General features: G+C 43.9%; 1 protein-coding gene across 1 annotated transcript in view; it reads left to right on the top strand.

The window, feature by feature from the left end:
• Positions 1 to 17,815, top strand: part of TBC1D8 (TBC1 domain family, member 8 (with GRAM domain)) — a gene marked incomplete at its 5' end in the record, with an annotated part of 38,100 nt that overhangs the window by 15,485 nt on the left and 4,800 nt on the right. Inside the window, 11 exons of the mRNA XM_009872914.1 lie at positions 4,299 to 4,506; positions 5,550 to 5,744; positions 7,557 to 7,739; positions 8,116 to 8,266; positions 9,128 to 9,342; positions 9,794 to 9,911; positions 14,121 to 14,406; positions 15,281 to 15,410; positions 15,710 to 15,808; positions 16,347 to 16,415; positions 17,716 to 17,811. Of these exons, the coding sequence (XP_009871216.1) occupies positions 4,299 to 4,506; positions 5,550 to 5,744; positions 7,557 to 7,739; positions 8,116 to 8,266; positions 9,128 to 9,342; positions 9,794 to 9,911; positions 14,121 to 14,406; positions 15,281 to 15,410; positions 15,710 to 15,808; positions 16,347 to 16,415; positions 17,716 to 17,811 (1,750 nt within the window). The remainder of the gene's footprint in view (positions 1 to 4,298; positions 4,507 to 5,549; positions 5,745 to 7,556; positions 7,740 to 8,115; positions 8,267 to 9,127; positions 9,343 to 9,793; positions 9,912 to 14,120; positions 14,407 to 15,280; positions 15,411 to 15,709; positions 15,809 to 16,346; positions 16,416 to 17,715; positions 17,812 to 17,815) is intronic.

The raw sequence follows: 17,815 nt of genomic DNA, 5'->3' as shown, positions 1-17,815 counted from the left end.
GGGTGTGTAGCGATAGGATGAGGGGCAGTGGTTTTAAACTAGAACAATGTAGGTTTAGACATTAGGAAGAAGTTCTTTACTATGAGGGTGGTAAAACACTGCCACAGGTTGCCCAGAGAGGTGGTGGAGGCTCCATCCCTGGAGACACTCAAGGTCAGGCTTGATGGGGCTTTGAGCAACCTGATCTAGTTAAAGGTGTCCCTGCTCACTGCGAGGGGGTTGGACTAGATGACCTTCCAGCCCCAACACATTCTATGATTCTATGTTCTCTTCTTCTTTAGAGAAACCGTTAATGTACTTGTTTTGCATCTCCTTCCTCTTTTCTCCTTTAAACTGCACTGCTGTATTTCAGCCAGGTTTTTCTTAACGACCTTGGTTTTAGGCCTTCTGGTCGTTTTTCTCTGAACATTCGTCTCTTATGCCATGTGGCTGCAGATGTGGGGTGGACGGACACAGGATTTCGCCCAACACCTCACTGGTGCTGACCAGAACAGGAGCAGCACAACCATCTCTGCAGCAACTCTGGGACTGCTGTGCTGCATCTCGGTGGTCACGCACTTCTTCAGCCCAGCATGGTGCTCCTCTTCCTCCTCTGAGCACGAATGAAGCTGTTGGCTCATGTTCAACTTGCGATCATGTAACCTGTAGGTCTTTCCTTTTTGCTGCGCAGCTGCTGGTGGTGTTGACCTCTGAAAATATTTGTAATGCTTTTTGTCCACACATCCCTGAAATCTATGAGTATCAATCTGAATCTGATCCTGTTCTTCTGCTCATTAGCCTCTATGAGCTTCATGTCACATGTAAGTTGAATAACACCAGTCTCTTGATCCATCATGCAGATTGGTAGAAGCTAGTCTGACTGACCCCCAAGGAGGTCCTCTCAATGCAGCCTTCCAATTTCCCACGGAGCCTTTGAGAGCTACTTTTTGGGGTACTCTTTTTCAGCTGGCTTGGTACAACAGTTTTTCACTTCAGTCCTGTTTTATTAGTTCCCTGTGCGGATATATTAAGACTTTCGTAAATTCTGGATAAAACATCCATTGCATTTGCTCCATCTGCAAGTCCAGGATTCCTGTTACGTAAGGGAATGATGTTCAGTTTCCATGTGCCCTGATGAGTCCATGTTGACTCTTCTCAGATGAATTCTGCTGCCTCACTTACAAGCAGCCTTTCTTGCCATGTGAATTGAGCAGATCCTGGAATAAACAAGATGTATATAATTTAATATTTTGTTTCCAAAATCTGTAAATTTCTGGAGTCTGAATAGCAAAAAGTCTAGTGATTGGTCTCTAAAAGCAAGAGACCAGCCAGTCTGTTCAGGTTTTAGATAGGCAGCAAGTGACTCAGCAGAGCTAAAACCTTGCCAAGTTGACTTCTGTTAGATTTAAAGCCGAGAAAAGCATTTGACAGTGAGGACATAATTTTAAGCGTCCTGATACTTTTAGGCATTTTGTTAGCCTTGTGTGTTATTTCCTTTAATTTAAAACTCTTGGGAGGTAACGGAGGGGTCATGCACAAGGAGTTATTGCAGTTCAGACTTGCTATTCACTTTGAAGTGCTGGGGTTGGAGGCAGTCCAGGATCCCGTAATGTGCAAGTTGGGAGCTGCATGTGGGAAGAATTGCTGAGTTTTTTGAAAAGTAGGGAACAAGGCAGTTGCATCTTCGCACCTTTTGTTCCGATGCATGTGTGAACAGTTGATAAACATTATTTCTATGTAATGACAGCATTCCGTTTTTTTCCTTAGGTACAGTTCAGTACAGTACATTTGCTTAAAAACCCAATCACCATGGAAATTGTTAAGTTAGAGAGGAAAATTTCAAACCGATTGAGCTGCAGGTAGAAAGGTTTTGTTTCTGCTCAGCATTTCACAGGTATTGTGAAACTCAGAATGGAAGCTGTGGGACCGGGTGACGTGGGCCAGCTGCTACATCTTGGCTGTGTCATATTTAAAGAATTGTCAGTCTTGTTTTAGGAGCTAATTTCATTTGTGGGTTTTTTGGAGTTACAGGGTTGGTTTGGTGGTGTTTTTTTTTTAACCAGCTCTAATTTTGTTTGGCTGTTATTTGCGAAGGGAAGCAATTCCTTTAAACCGTAGAATATGCCTGCCTAATGGGGAATATTTACATGATGTGCCACTTTCTAATAAAACCTCGTATTTGAGCCCACAGCAGTAGGTGCTGACAGCATTTTATCCCCGTGCTACCATTTTTCTTTCCGGCATCCCTCCTGCCAGTGGACTCGCCCCTCTCTTGGCACTTGTCTCGAGGGCAGCCCTGGCTTCGGTGCAGTCTCTGCGATGACTCTGTTGTGAGTCACCGGAGGACAGGCAGTTCAGGGATGTTGGGGTTGGCAGCCTTCCCCCAGCACGGGGCAAGGGGGCTGGACGCAGTGCTTGGTGAATTTACTTAGTTTGGATGCAGGAAATGTCATTCTTCAGCTTAAAAACCTGTGGCTTCTTGTTTGAAAGGCCCCACACCTGGAGCCTGCACCTCCTAGAGATGCAGCAAAATCCTGAAAACGCAGGAACTGCACATTTTGGAGTATTAGAAACAGTCAGCTCTTAAATAAAAGACAATTTCTTCCTCATCAGAGGTCCCACTCTTCTGTATAATGCCTCTTTCCACTTAACGGTGTAGAAATTTTAACAGCTGAGTAGATCCAAGGAGAGTCTTACCCTCTCAGCACAATAGCGGGAGAGCCCAGCTTTACCCAGACCTGACTGCAGATGCTATCAGCAGCGTTCATCTGTGCTGTGCAGAAATGGAAAATATTTTACTGGTGAGTTAACTAGGAGACATATCCTGATCCAGCTTTGTCACAATAGCAGATTGCTGCGGGCACTTATCAGAGTTGCTCTCACTGTGGAATTTTAACTCGGGAGCAACCTTTTTGTCTTCCTTCACATAAAGGGTTTCTCTTTGTTCTTTGTGAAAAACAGGAGACTATTTGTCTGTTTTCCTTGGATAATACTATTAAGGAAGATAATGCTTGAGAAGGAAACAGCAGCCAAACACTCATCGAGCGCGTTCTGTCTTTTCTGTTGGTCCCAGATACAGATCCTCCCTTCTCAGGTCTCAGTTTGTTCTGAGTTGTCTTCCTCCCTGTTTCACATGGCTTTTGTTTTCTGTATGGATTAAGCTGAAATGAAAGAAAAAACCCAAAAATAAACAGTTGATTTACTTAGAGAAGCAGAGGCTTCGTCTGTCTCAACATATTTTTAAATAAGAGGGCTGGGGTAGGGGAAAGTGTCTGCAGAAGAGGAGGGTGAAGGAAGGAGCAGAAAGGGGATTTACAGCACCAAGGTACCACTCCCTGTTATGCTTCAGCCCACGCTTTAAATTCTTTCAATGGAACAAAGTCAAGCTCTTTTTTTTTTTTTCCCCTCCCTTAGGTGAATCATGTTTGGAAAAATTTACTTGTAGTAAAGAAAAAGATAGAATTTAAGCCCTAATATTTCAGGAGCTGCTGTTGGTGAGCTAACAGGCATGGCCCTGTTTATGCATAGCTCTAAATTACTGCAGACTTCTTCATTAAAAACAGAGGAGAAAGAAATAATCCCCAAAGTCAGGTCTGTGTAACCGTAGCTCAGTAATGAACGCTTCATTTATTTAAACTTTTTCTCTCCATATGAATGTGGATGGGCGACTGGAAGGAAGCCAAGTCCAAACTGGTTGTAGCTGGTGCTGTTATTCCCAGCTGAGTCTAAATGGCTTGAGACTGTTCTGCATTTTGTAATGCCACCATCATTAAATCTTCTGTTACTGACTGCTTTGGAAGTACTCAATGAGCAACTGCATTACTTCTGGGTGCAGGTGCAAATCCCTGGGGTGATGTTGGTAATGCTACTGGGAAGGGAAACAAGGAATGTAAAGCTAATCTCCATTGCTCAATGTATGTTCATCAGATGAAAGATCTAGTTATCTCCTGGGCACTGAAATCTGTAACTCTTTGAGTCTAGAAGGTCATACAGCAACCATAGAAAATGCATGGTTAAATAATAATTGAAAAAAACCAAACAAACAGCAAACTGGCTGATTTGAGTTAGTGCCCTTTCCTAGTCACTCCAGTAGTTGCTTTTGGCCTTATTGTTAAGCAAGTATTGGTAGTGATTCTTTTTGTGTGTTTCAAAGTTGATCTTTCATTGATCTCTTCACATAGGCAGTGAAGATTGCAGTGCACGGTGCTTTAATTCCGTATCCCTCGCTCTAAGTTGAGGCTCACAAGAAAAGTGAGCCTTGTGCTGGTCATCTTGGCTTTTAGGGTCTTGTGATTCACTCTTAACTGCTTTCTCTTAAGGGATCTTGAAGCCAGAGCACAGAATGAATTCTTTCGGGCCTTCTTCAGATTGCCCAGGAAGGAGAAGCTGCATGAAGTTGTAGACTGTTCTCTCTGGACGCCGTTTAGTCGCTGTCACACAGCGGGAAGGATGTATACTTCAGACAGTTATATCTGTTTTGCCAGCAAAGAAAATGGCTGCTGCAATGTTATCATCCCACTTAGAGAGGTAGACTTGTTTGTTTGTTTAATTTTGGGTCCTTATCTGCCTTTTTCTGCCGTAAGCATCCACTGTCACTTGACGTGTGATGAAAAAGAGTTGGATGCTTGCATGTATCATGCCTATGGGACTGTTGCAAAGCTTGTTCTGGGACTCACTAGGGCACGAGTTCCTAAAAATACGGGTGATTCAACATGATCCTCAAAGTGAGATATGGACAGGTAACGCAGCAGGGCAGAGCTCTGCAAAAGCTCGGTCCAAAACTTGGACTGGGCTCCCCACCGAGCTCCACAAACACATAAGTCCAGGTTGATGGAGATTTCAGCTTGGATCCATTCTCACAGGACAAAGACGTCCTTGCCAGGGATCAACACTTAGAAGTGTTGAAGCTCTCCCTCCATAGAAAAACTCTGGAAAGCGTGTGGGCACTTCGTGCAGCTGTAGAAGGGCAGACAGAGAAGAAGGGGATGTTCTGGATGCAGTGACGAGCTGCTAAATTTCCATGAAATCAGAGACTTACTTAAATGGAGGGAGAGAGCATGGGAAGATGGTGGGAGTAGAAGAGAAGAAAGCTGTCAGCAAACACCTGCCTGATCTGCTGTGGATACAAGGCTGTTATCATCTCTTAATTAAAGCTTTCCATTCATCCTGACTAATAACAGAGTAACATCCAAATCATACCCTCACTGTAGCAACTTACCTTCCACTGTTACAGAAATAGAAAACAGTGAGAGAACAGTGTTACTTAATCAGACACAACAAAACAACTGTTTTCCACATCTTCAAAAGTGTGAAAATAAATTCCTCCTCCATCCCCTAAAATTTCATCCTTTTGATCCTTTTCTAAATCTTGTTTTAATCATACTCCCCTTTCTTATGTATCCCCTCAGTGCACTTTGCAGAAGTGGGCCGCAAAGTAATGAAAGAAATCCTGTTTAAAGCATACGTGCATGTTGAATGCTGTGTTTGTACATCTTGGTACATGTAGAATATTCGAAGATGTTTCTGTGGCTGTGGTGCATAATGTGTTTTCTGTAATGTTTCTGGAAAAGGTCATCAGCATAGAGAAGATGGAGGACACAAGCCTTCTCCCTAATCCCATCATTGTTAGCATAAGGAGCAAGATGGCCTTTCAGTTCATTGAGCTGAGGGACCGGGATACTTTGGTGGAGAACCTGCTCCAGAGGCTAAAAGAAGTGAACTCCAGCAACCCAGTGCACTGTAACAACTTGCAAGATAAGAACCAGGTACTGAACTTCTGGGGTTTGTTTTTTGGGTTATGAATTCAACTTGTTTATCCGTTGGTCCTGCCTTCCTCAGGGGGTTGATCTTGCGCCAGTGCTTTCTTGATGCCTTCTGTAAAGACCTGCCTGATGGGATGGAGAGCACCGGCAGCATGGTTGGGATGGACACGTGATGAGGGGCAGTGAATATGATGGGGCTGCCCTTCTTGGAGACCTCAGTGATCTGGAGGAATGAGCTGATAGGCACCTCATGAAGTTCAACAAAAGCAAATGCGAAGCCTGCCAGAGTAACGCCATGAAATGGGAGGGGCTCAGGGCTGGCTGGAGAGCAGCCGTGTGGAAAAAGCAGGGTGGTCATGGTAGACGACGGGTTGAGCTTATGAGTGTGCTCTTACAGTGAAGAGGGCCAATAGCATATGGAGTTATACTATAGCAGGATGGTAACCAGCAGGTCAAGGGATGTTACTGTTCCCTTTTATTCAGCACTTCTGAAGCTATCAGGAGAACTGTGTCCAGTTTTGTCTCTACCCCACCACACAAGAAAAGTATTGACCAATTCGAGTAAGTCTAGTGGAGGGCTACAAGGTGGTCAGGGGCTAAAGCACATGCTCTGTGAGAGAGGCTGAGGAAACAGGGCTTGTTCAGCCTGTCTTCCACCAGCTAACGGGAAGTTGCAGAGAAGATGGAGCCAGACTCTTGGATGTGCCAGCTGAAAGACAAATGGCAACAGTCCCAAGATCATCACGGAATCACAGAATGTGTTGGATTGGAAGGGACCTTTAGAGATCATCTAGTCCAACACCCCTGCAGGGAGCAGGGACATCTTTAACCAGATCAGGTTGCTGAGAGTCCCATCAAGCCTGACCTTGAATGTCTCCAGGGATGAAGCCTCCATCCCCTCTGTGGGCAACCTGTGGCAGTGTTTCACCATCCTCATGGTGAAGAATTTCTTCCTAATGTCTAGTCTAAATCTAGCCTCTTTAGTTTAAAATTATTTCCTCTTGTCCTGTCACAACAGGCTTTGCTGAAAAGATTGGTTCCATCTTTCTTAAAAGTTCTCTTTAAATATTGAAAGGCTGTAGTAAGGTCTCCCTGGAGCCTTGTCTTCTCCAGGCTGAACAGCCTCAACTCTCTCAGCCTGTCCTCGCAGAAGAGGTGCTTCATCTCTCTGATCATTTTTGTGGCCTCCTCTGGACCTGCTCCAACAGGTCCACATCCTTCTTGTGTTGAGGGCCCCAGAGCTGGACACAGCACTCCAGGTAAGGTCTCACCAGAGCAGAGCAGAGGGGCAGAATCACCTCTCTCAACCTGCTGGCCACACTGCTTTTGATGCAGCCCAGGATGCAATTGGCCTTCTGGGCTACGAATGTGCATCATTGGCTCATATACAGCTTTTCATCCACCAGTACCCCTCAGTCCTTTTCTATGGGGCTGCTCTTTATCACATCATTCCCCAGCCTGTATTGAGAATGCAGATTGTCCCGACCCAGCTGCAGGACCTTGCATTTGGCATTGTTGAACCTCATGAGGTTCCCATGGACCCACTTCTCCGGCTTGTCCAGGTCCCTCTGGAGGACATCCCGTCCCTCTGGAGGAGATCCCATCCCTCTGGCTTGTCGACCTCACCACTCAGCTTGGTGTCATCTGCAAACTTGCTGAGAGTGCACTCGCTTCCACTGTGTGTCCTTCATGAATATATTAAACGAAAGGTTTTGATGCAGAAGACAAAGGCTCCTCCTGCTCTATCGTGAAGACAGTTGAAGACGTAGTTCTCAGCCTTTTCTCAGTTGTTACTGCTTTGATTCTGCATTGCAGAACAGTCCTGCATTTGGACCCACAAGTGTGCTCACAGATGGTGAGCCCATGCATCTGGCAACAGAGGCTTCACAAGGCAAGGAGAGACTCGAATGTGGAAAGGAGAGCAATTATTTGCTCAATGCAGAAGCACTAAGGTCAGACTTTCATCAGTCAGAAATGGCAGGCCTTGATTTTGGAAAGGTAAGTAACATTTAGGGTAAATTGTAGGAGTTTTGGTTTTTGTTTTGTTTTCTCTCTTTAAAAACCTGGGGTGGCATTCAAACAGTAATTTTTAGTAAAATGAACTCTATATTGGCTAGAGAAATTAAATACAGGATAAGAATTTTTCTGTTTGCTTGGAGTTTTTTCTTCTCCCTCTGCTTGATTTCTTTCTGTTGAATGTTTATAATCTTTCTCCCTGTGTGGTGACTTACATATGCAAAATGGGCAAAGTCGTAGTGCTTAGAGCAGACTTCCCGTTTCCCTTGCAGAATTTCTAGTATGTAAAAAGTTTCTCTTTACCAGTTCTCACATACACATGTTTTGTTCTTTTTTAAATACATCTTCGTATTCCCAGTCTAGGGAGCAAATCAAAGAGAGCCTGTGGAATGACCATTTTGTAGAATATGGCAGAACCGTGTGTATGTTTCGGACCGAGAAGATCAGAAAACTTGTTGCTATGGGAATCCCTGAATCCTTAAGAGGCAAACTCTGGCTGCTCTTCTCAGGTGGGCACGCTTAGAAATGTTGGCTGTAGGCATCATCTGATTCTGAACATGGCAAAACATTTAGGCAAGAAACCTCCCAAGGGTGATTAAATGTAATTTCTGTGGAGCTTATGTTACTGGTTACAAAAGAAAGATGATCTGAGCTGAGCTAATAAGTGCAAGGAAGTATCTGTAAAAATTTTATCTCAGGATAACATGACGTGCAGAAGAATTGAAATAACATCTTCATCTGTGTAATTTAAAATTAACATCATGCTTTCATAAAATGATGTTCCTCTTCAAGCAACAATTAGATTGCAGCATAAATATTGATTTAGCCTTAGACAAATCAAGTTATTGCAAAATAATGACATCTTAAAAGTCAGCAGTCCTGCTCCTGCTTCTTGTTGAATGTTGGCAGGGCTAACAGAAACTGGAGATGGAAAAATCAGGTCGTTTCATCCACAGATCTGGCAGAGCCAGAATGTGCCTACAGTATGATCTCAAGATTAATCCTCAATCCAGTATGTGACATCTTCAAACATTTGTTAAACAGTATTCTTTCAATGTGGAGTTTTTCCTCCTTGGAAGGTGTGAACAGCATGGAGTACATTTCTCCCATTTCTTTCTGCTCCATGTCAATATTAAGGTTTGAGTGACGTTGTATCGTATAAGCTTTGATGATACCTGTTTTGTTGTCGAGACACGTATTCTGCTAGGACTTCATTTCTTTTAGGTCTGGAGATTTCACTAAATTCATGGACTTTGGGAAAAACCATCTTGCTTACATCCTTTCGAGTGGTGGTACCCACGACTGTGAGCCTAGCATCGTCCTAACCTGCGCGCATCTTCCTCTTGCTCTTCTCTTCCTGCTGCCTCCAGATGCCGTGACAGATCTCGCCGCGCATCCCGGTTACTACGTACATTTGGTGGAGGCATCCATGGGCAAGTGCTGTATGGCAACGGAGGAGATCGAACGCGACCTCCACCGCTCGCTGCCCGAGCACCCCGCCTTCCAGAGTGAGACGGGGATAGCCGCCCTGAGAAGGGTGCTCACGGCATACGCGCACAGGAACCCCAAAATAGGATACTGCCAGGTGAAAAACTCTTGGCTGCTTTTTTCCCCCCCTTTCTGCTCTCGGGAGTATTTTTAGCAGTGGTTTTGATAAATTACGTCCTTCAGATTACAAAAAATCCATAATTTCTAATATTAAATGATTTAACATCAGACCTGGATACACGAAGCAGGAAAAAGCGGCCCCAAAGTATCTCGCACTCTCTGTTGCCTGCCTTGTATCTGGGCATGTCCAGTACTGTGCTTTTCTCCATTGTTTCCTATTGCTTTTATGAAAAGCAGCATGCATGAGCTTGAAAAACTTGTTATGCCTTGGGGTTGCAACTAGATATTTGCTGTCTATTTGTTTCTTTTTTTAGTTGTTTGCATCATGTTAACCTACTTTGCTTTCTTTAAAAATAGCCACAGTTTAGCTTTTGTCAGTAGGATTTGCTGTCACTAACAAAGCTCATTTTCTTCTTTGCCCTTGTAAGTCTATGAATATTTTGACCTCCGTGCTGCTGTTGTATGCCAAAGAGGAAGAAGCCTTTTGGCTGCTGGTTGCTGTGTGCGAGCGAATGCTGCCAGATTACTTCAATCACCGAGTGATAGGTGAGCCCGTGTCTCTCTTCTTGCTAACTGGGAAGGGATGGCTCAATGGCACTGGGGTGAATAAAATGTTCAAGGTTTTCTAAGGTCCAGGCCCCACAGGTGGTCCGTTGACTTGTGTGGTGTGCAGGGACAGCAGTGGTGGCTGCTCAGGTTCCATCTAGAGTTGGTTTCAGTTCAAAGAATTTGAATTGCAAGAACTGTACATACATGCTCAACTTTACAGTTTGTCTTTTTTATTTTTTTTCTCCCCTGTTGATCAGAAGGCAGTGACAATTTGACTGTTGGGTGAAAGTAGAAGAGTATGCATGTCTTGGTTAGGAGTGTTTGATATCGCAGACCTGACCTGTGTAAGAAGAACCTCAGGAAAATCCCTTAGGGGACCTACTTCTGATCTGACGTGTCTGCATTGCCTGGCTGCTGCAGGGATACAGGCGTGCATCTAAACTGTCCCTTTGTAATGAGGGCTGATAAAAACCCCTTTGACTGTGAGATGCTGCATTAAGAAATAAGCCCAGTCCCCCTGCAGTGCGTGCCTTGTGCTGCATGTGCTGTCTCCTTTGCAGTGCAACTGTTTTTAAGACTGTTGTGCAATCGTCTGCCTAATGCACAGAAAGAAAGGGGCTGAGCAGCCAGAGGCAGTGATTGCAGGTTTGCATTCTAGCAAGAGTATTTGTTCTTTGCAGTTGCTTCCTCCTCTTACAGAAGTGTTTGATAGCTTTTCCCTCTTTAGTGCTAAACTTTCTCTTAGGTACAATGCCTGCTGTTGCACCATCAGCACAGCAAAGGGGAAGGATCAGGGTCATTTGTGAGGAGGTGGGGATAGGAGAGAATCCCTGGCAGTAGTGGTTCTGGGAGCTGGAGGTGGGATGGGTGCTCTTGTGCCACCTGGGAAGCGGGAGGAGACATCTGAGATTTCCAGTCTTTTGCTTGGAGGATGGAATTGCCATACCTCCCTCCTGATGCTGTGCCGTGGTGCAGTTATTGTCTTGTCACTGAACTGGCAAGGAGGGTGAGTTAAAGCAGAGGTATTCCAAAGTTAGCTTGGATGCTTAGGATGTGTTGTGGTGCTTTGAATACCATTGGTATTTTCAAGCAGTGGATTGGGCGCTGTAACTGTCCTGCTTGGTAGAATTTTGGTTCCTGTCTCCAAACATGACTTTAAACTGCTATCTTGAGGACTTAGTTCCATATTTGTCTCTTTCCTTGCTTAAAAAAGAAAGACAGCTTTACCTGTCCTTATGCGTTTCTAGACGTCGTCAGTCAGCCTTGAGTTACTGGTAACTTTGGTGCTTGCTGGGTTATTGCCCCTAAGTAGCATTCTCTGCACCTGAACAAACTTGAATTGTTCAACTTGGCCAGCCATAATACCTAATTTTGGGTTTGTGTCTCACCCGTCACTCCCCATGGCTACAACCTACGCTGCGTGCTGATAGCCTTGCTTGTCCTCTCTCTCTATTTTCCTGTCCGTTCTACCCAAAGGAAAGAGTACCATGACTCTAAAAGAGGTACTGCCATGGCTTACCACAGTGCTGGAGCCAGGGGCTTCAGCTCAGAAGCCGCCCTGCTTCCCCGCGTCGAACGGCAGCAGTGTAGTTTTGCGGCATGGTTGCCTCTCTGAGCAATTTCTTCTGCAGCTTTTTTTTTTACCCTAGTCCTTAGCATGTCCACGTCAGTGCTACTGATCTTCTCCACCCTGTCCCTCCTCTTGGTTCCTGTTGCTTGAGTTCGTGTTCTTGGCTTTGCATTCCAGTTGACCTTTTTTTTGACTTGCAACCGGCTCTTGTCTAAACTTTGTATTGTTTCTTCCTGCATAACGCTTCCGAGACCCAACTTTTCCTCTGTGTCCACACTGCCAACGCTGTTGTCCAAATTTTGATCTCTCTGTAACTTTGGTGATCTCTGACCTTGGTACCTGTCATTGCACTTTTCCTCTTCAGTGTCAGCCAATAATCTCTGTAGTCAAAACAGCTACTGAATTAATGACCTTGGGTATTTCAGGCCTTCTTAGCTCCGTTTTCCCTTGAGCCTTTCTCCTTATGGCATTCAGAGTATTTTTAAAATTTATTTATTTTGAATTTGGGCTTTCAAAACTTAGGCAATTCAGTCCCACTCTACCTTTTTAGTTTTACCATGTGACCATCTGCCTCTCCTTCAGCCTTGCCAACTATGGCCACTCTCTTTTTTTCACAACCCGTTGCATTTATTTCACTGCTTGCATTATCTCCTCCTTTGGGAACTCCCTCCATCCTTCTCCTTTCTGCCATGCAGAGGAGAAATTATAGGCAGGTAGCTACAAGATAGAAACAAGTTGTACTTGGGTCAAGAGTGACGACAAGGATCATGCAATCTTATTTTCGTGTTACCATGACTTTTCCATCCTCTCCATAAACGAGCAGGCCATCTTACTCCACTTTATGTGTTAAGACTGTCATCATCTTGCTGCTATACTTCTTGAAACGGTGAAAACCTCTCTTCGTTTCTCTGATGTGCCTTTTCAGTCTTGGAGATGTTATTTAGTTTGCATCTTGGACCATAATTTTTTAAACAGATACCCTAGAATTTTCCCAACTCGATTTCATGCTATAATGCATTAGAGGCTCAGTTGCTCAGATATGCTGGTTTCTGGGAGCCTAATGAAAAGATGGACATAAAAGTCGCTTTGAATATGCCAGCTTGACTTCCATCAGCAGTGTCAACACTTAATTATAATATGATCTCCTGCGAAAGCTCTGGGCAGCATTGTGTATTTATTTTAAACCCCTGCTCTTGCCAGTCCCTCCTGTGCTGCATCTTGATCTAGAATAATCTTTTAACATGTATCTGCCTGTCTCTGGTTTCCCTCAAATACTTATTAAACCAGTTATGTTTTTTTTATTCTGTGTTAACTATGGCTATTATATGTGTAAGCTTGTTAAAAAAAAAAAGAAAAACCACAAAAAATCTTCCCCCTGTTGAGTAACCCAAGTCTGTTTTCTCCTCTGTTTTCTTTACCCTTCTTATTTATGATCATCTGATGTGAGAAGACTATCTCTTCCAGGCAAAGCACCGTACTTTTCTCAAAAGCTCTTTGCGTGTCCCTGGGCACTTATTTTTGATTTGTGTTCCTGTTATGTTTGTTCAGCCACCAGCAGAAGCTCTTCTTGTGGTTTGATGTGAAAAGTTCTAAGACAGAGAAATGTCATAGCTGGGTTATTTTTTTAATGATTCGGATGCAAAGCCCAAAGATGCTGTCTCTGCCACAAATTGCCCAGGTTCAGGACAACAGAAGTTTTGACTGCTAAGGGTATATATGTCTCAGGAATTTCATAGCAATTAAAGTTGTCTCCTAATACTAGCAGAATATGAACTGGGAGAAAGAATTGAAATAACTTGAAAAGAAAGAAAAAATAATTGAAAAGCTAACTGCATTTTGTATTCAGGAACATTTTTTAAACTTCTGTCATATTTGATTAAAGCCTCTGATGTGGTAGATCTAGTTTGTAGACACAGGCCACTTCAGCAATATGAAACTGCACTGATTCCAGAACAGGTGCTGACAGAAAAGTACTGAGCTAGTAGGTAAAACAGAGCCCAAATGTGCTCTTTTTGGAAAAACTCGTTGGGACAGTTAGGAAAGCTTGTATCTGGGCATTACAGATAGATATATACAGATGTAGATATGTACGCATGCAAGTATATGTTTATTTCTGCACGTTTATTTATTTGTAAATATTTTTCTTCCTGCTTAGTGTGTAGCCATATCTGGATTTCCATTTTATACTTTCTCACTTATAAAGAAAGCTCTACTACCCCCCTGCCTGAGTGCATATGCTGGTGAAGAATGCGTACTGTCTTATTTTCATTGCATAGATCCCAAGTTGAACAGTAAAATGCTTTAAGATTGCGTTCGTTAGCGCTTAATTACTATGTGCTCTTTTAGCCAAAATCAACAGCTGCTGCTATTACTCCTTCATTGCACTCCAAAGGTCCTTAGCAGAATCAACACTGCCTTTTTGCAGAAAGTTATACAGTGAGGATTACGGACAGGAGGATTGGGGCTGAGATCGCAGCAGGAGGATAATGAGATTTTTTCATTGTAGATGCATGCGTATCTTGTGAGTTTAAATCTTAAAATAGTCTTGCAGCTGATAGTTGACAGCAATTGTTAGCTTTAAACAATATCTTTTCCTGTGTCAGTCCTGACTAATACTGTTTCTTTATAACTTGCAGGTGCACAGGTAGACCAGTCGGTGTTCGAAGAGCTTATAAAAGAGCAACTTCCAGAGCTGGCTGAACATATGAAGGATCTGACAACCTTAGCTTCCATTTCTCTGTCATGGTTCCTTACTCTTTTCCTTAGCATCATGCCCCTGGAAAGTGCTGTGAATGTTGTGGACTGCTTCTTCTATGACGGGATCAAAGCTATTTTCCAGCTGGGCTTGGCCATACTGGAAGCCAACGCTGTGGATCTGTGTAACAGCAAGGACGATGGGCAGGCCCTGATGATCCTGAGCAGGTATGGCCGTGCAGGAGCTCTCCTCCCATCGCGGACCGTTCTGCCGTAAAACAAAGGCATTTGGGTGCCTTTGGAATACTGGCAGTGCTCTGTAGGCACCAGTGGGACCTTCTGTGTTACCTTGCTGCTGCTACTTTCTCAGTGTCTGCTTAAACAATGGGCTTCGTACATTGGACAAGTAGAATCACAGAATGTCAGAGGTTGGAAGGGACCTTGAAAGATCATCTAGTCCAACCCCCCTGCCAGAGCAGTATCCCCTAGGGCAGCCACACAGGAACGCGTCCAGGCGGGTTTTGAAAGTCTCCAGAGAAGGAGCCTCCACAACCTCTCTGGGCAGCCTGTGCCAGTGCTCTGTCACCCTCACAGTGAAGAAATTTCTCCTCATGTTGAGGTGGAACTTCCTGTGTTCTAACTTAAACCCATTATTTCTTGTTCTGTTACTGGGCACCACTGAGAAGAGATTGTCTCCTTCCTCTTGACACCCACCCCTCAGATATTTATATACGTTTATAAGGTCCCCTCTCAGCCGTCTCCTTTCAAGGCTAAATGTAGACGTCCTGTGAAATTTCCTGGCAGCGCGGAGACATGCATCGACTGCGTCAATGTGCAATATTTACTGCTGCTCTTTCGTGCCTTCCCCAGAGTGACGGGCTTCCTGCTCCAGACTTCAAGGAGACAGAAGTTTTCTTCCTTGGGCAGCATTTAGTTGTTTGGCTTGTTTGCCGTTGCTCAGATGAGTAATCATGAAGGCATTTTTGAAAAGCCTAAGCAGCCCCAAATCCATTTTATATCTGAGCCACAAGACTTGTTTTCTTTTTTTTATTGAGAAGAGCACAGTGCAGAGTAATGTGTTACTTGTGTTTCTTCCTTTCAGGTTTTTAGAGCATGTCAAAAATGAGGAAAGCCCTCTGCCACCTATTGGCAATCACCATGCCTTCTTCAGCGACGACCAGGAACCCTCTCCAGTGACTGAAATAGCCAACCTGATTCACGACTCCTATGAGGTAAAAATATTGCTCCATGTCTATGTATCAAATAAGTTCCAGTTTTAAAAAAGGAAAAGGTTAAATTCAACATAGATGTTTTGAAAGTTAATGCACACCTTTACAGATTCCATGACTAAGAGCTCAAGTGCACAGGGCTAGGTGTAGTATAAATACCTACACTGACTGATCAGTTAGAGACTGGGTGTGTTTTTTCTTCAAGGACTCAAAATACTTTAAAAGTTGTATTTCCAGTAAATCAGAAATACAAATATCATAAAATACTATAAAAATAATAAACTTCTCTTCCTCCCTTGTAGAAATTTGGAGATCATTCTGTGGCACAGATAGAGCATATGCGCTACAAACACCGAATCCGTGTCCTGCAGAGCCATGAGGACACAACCAAGCAAAATGTGGTGAGTAGGATATTGTTTTGACTGAGGTAGCTTAACATCTCCTCTCTGGAGGCTGATGGCTTTCATTTTTTAGAAAGCACCACCAGACCTGGAAAAAAAGGAAGAACCATTACTGGCTCTGGAAGAAGCTCTTTCCTGGGATGCTGATGGGTTTGTTTTTTTTTTTTTTTGTGGCCGCTTACATTATTTTCTAGGGTGGCTTTGACATTAAGAGCAACTGCAGGACAGTCCAGCCCAGCGCCTTGTCTCTGACTGTGGCCCTAGGCAGATGCCCGGGGAGGAGTGTAAGAAGAGAGTGAGCGTGATGCGATTCTTCCCTGACGCCTCCTGTGACCTGTGGCTTAGGGACTTCCCATCTTTGTTTCTACTAGCCCTTGAGGGATTTCTTTTCACGGATCTGTTCTGGTGAACCTAAAGGAGAGAGGGAGATGGCAACGATTTTTTCAATGCTGTACCACATAAATACAGACCCTGCAGGGCTCATGGACATGCTTGTGACAGTAGTGACGGACTAACACTGTTTTCCTTTCTTTTTAAGCTCCGAGTTGTCATCCCAGATGTTTCGATTCTTCCAGAAGATTTAGAGGAATTGTATGACTTGTTCAAGGTTGGTCTCCCTGAAAAGTAGGGGATGCACCTACTTGAGGCTTCTGGGCTTAACTTCCAGCTGTCACTTTGCAGTGCTGCCTTAGACCTCTTGTCCTTTGCCTGGGCAGCAGGGTTCAGGTGGGATCTTGTCATATTGTCCTTTCTGTGGTTGCCCAGCTGTTAAAGAAGAATAGTAACATCCTGATCCTTCAAAGAATTACTTCAGAGTTTCTCTTGTAACTTACTGCTTGGAAATGGTCCATGAGGAATTAGGTTCTGGTAACTTTCACATGCAAAGTAAATTAAATAATATGTAGCTCCACTCACTGGGAGGGAACTCTGCAGTACTTTTAAATCCCGCTCTCTTAACGCTCTTTAAAGGCAGACTCTATTAACCAGTTTTCTAATTGCTTTATTTTTATTAGCTAAAAGCTGTTTCTTGTTCAGTTCCTGCCAAGGTGATGTTTGAAAAAATTACTATAAAAATTATTTGCAAGGAGACAAGGACATCCAAGCTTATACAACTATACTTGTTTTAGAGGTCCAAGCGTGTAATTATTGCCCTTAGTGGACCATTTCTTTTGTGTAGTGTTCATAGCCATAAATACTAGGTACCAAGAATGTGACTGTGGTATGTTCTTAGTGTTATGCAGCTTTCTGGCTAAGAGCAGCTGTATCCTCCCTCCATTAGTAGTTGTAAGATGATGTTAATGGCCCTTGTTCTTTGGTGCTTCCCTCCCGCTCCTTGACGCTTTTTTTTAATTGAGATTTGGTTGGCTTGCACTCCTCCCCTTTCCTAAGTTCATTTATTGGTGGTGGTTCCTTTTTCGTTGGCTCCCTTGCTCCCCTGGAACAGCTCGTTTTGTTAGGACTCTGTTTTGCATCAGCCTGTCCCTAAGGGAAGACGAATAGGTACCATATGCAAGTGGAAAGGTCTGAGAGAGAATAAATGAGCTAGGCAAGTCTGTATAATGCTGACCCTGAGTTTTCTTTGACCCTCTGTACCTTTGGTGGGTTAGAGACATCCTGGGCCAGAAGTGGCTAATGGAGTTTCAGTAGCCTGCAATAAATTGCTTCGAAGAAGCTGCCCACTCTACCTTCAGATTTATTAATTATCCACTGGAAATTGTGAGAGTGCTTGCCTGCTCCAATGGAAGATTCATACTTCTGCTTTTTCTCACAGGGATGGTCTTGGTATTGGAGAATTTCCAGCATACTTTGATGTGAATGCCTTTTTTTTCTGCTGGTTGCGCTCCCTCTGGTACCACACTCTGCAATCCCCCAAACCCCTCACCTCTCCCCGCTCTGATTTCTCCTAGAGGGAGCATTTAATAAGGTGTTACTGGGAAAGGACGAGCCCAGTGGTCGAGCGGCACGACCCCAGCAGACCGTACGCTGAGCAGTACCGCATCGACGCCC

This window comes from Apaloderma vittatum, unplaced genomic scaffold (genome assembly GCF_000703405.1).
Source record: "Apaloderma vittatum isolate BGI_N311 unplaced genomic scaffold, ASM70340v1 scaffold2097, whole genome shotgun sequence".
NCBI classification, from domain to species: domain Eukaryota; kingdom Metazoa; phylum Chordata; class Aves; order Trogoniformes; family Trogonidae; genus Apaloderma; species Apaloderma vittatum.
This window is presented reverse-complemented; position numbering and strand designations above follow the sequence as displayed.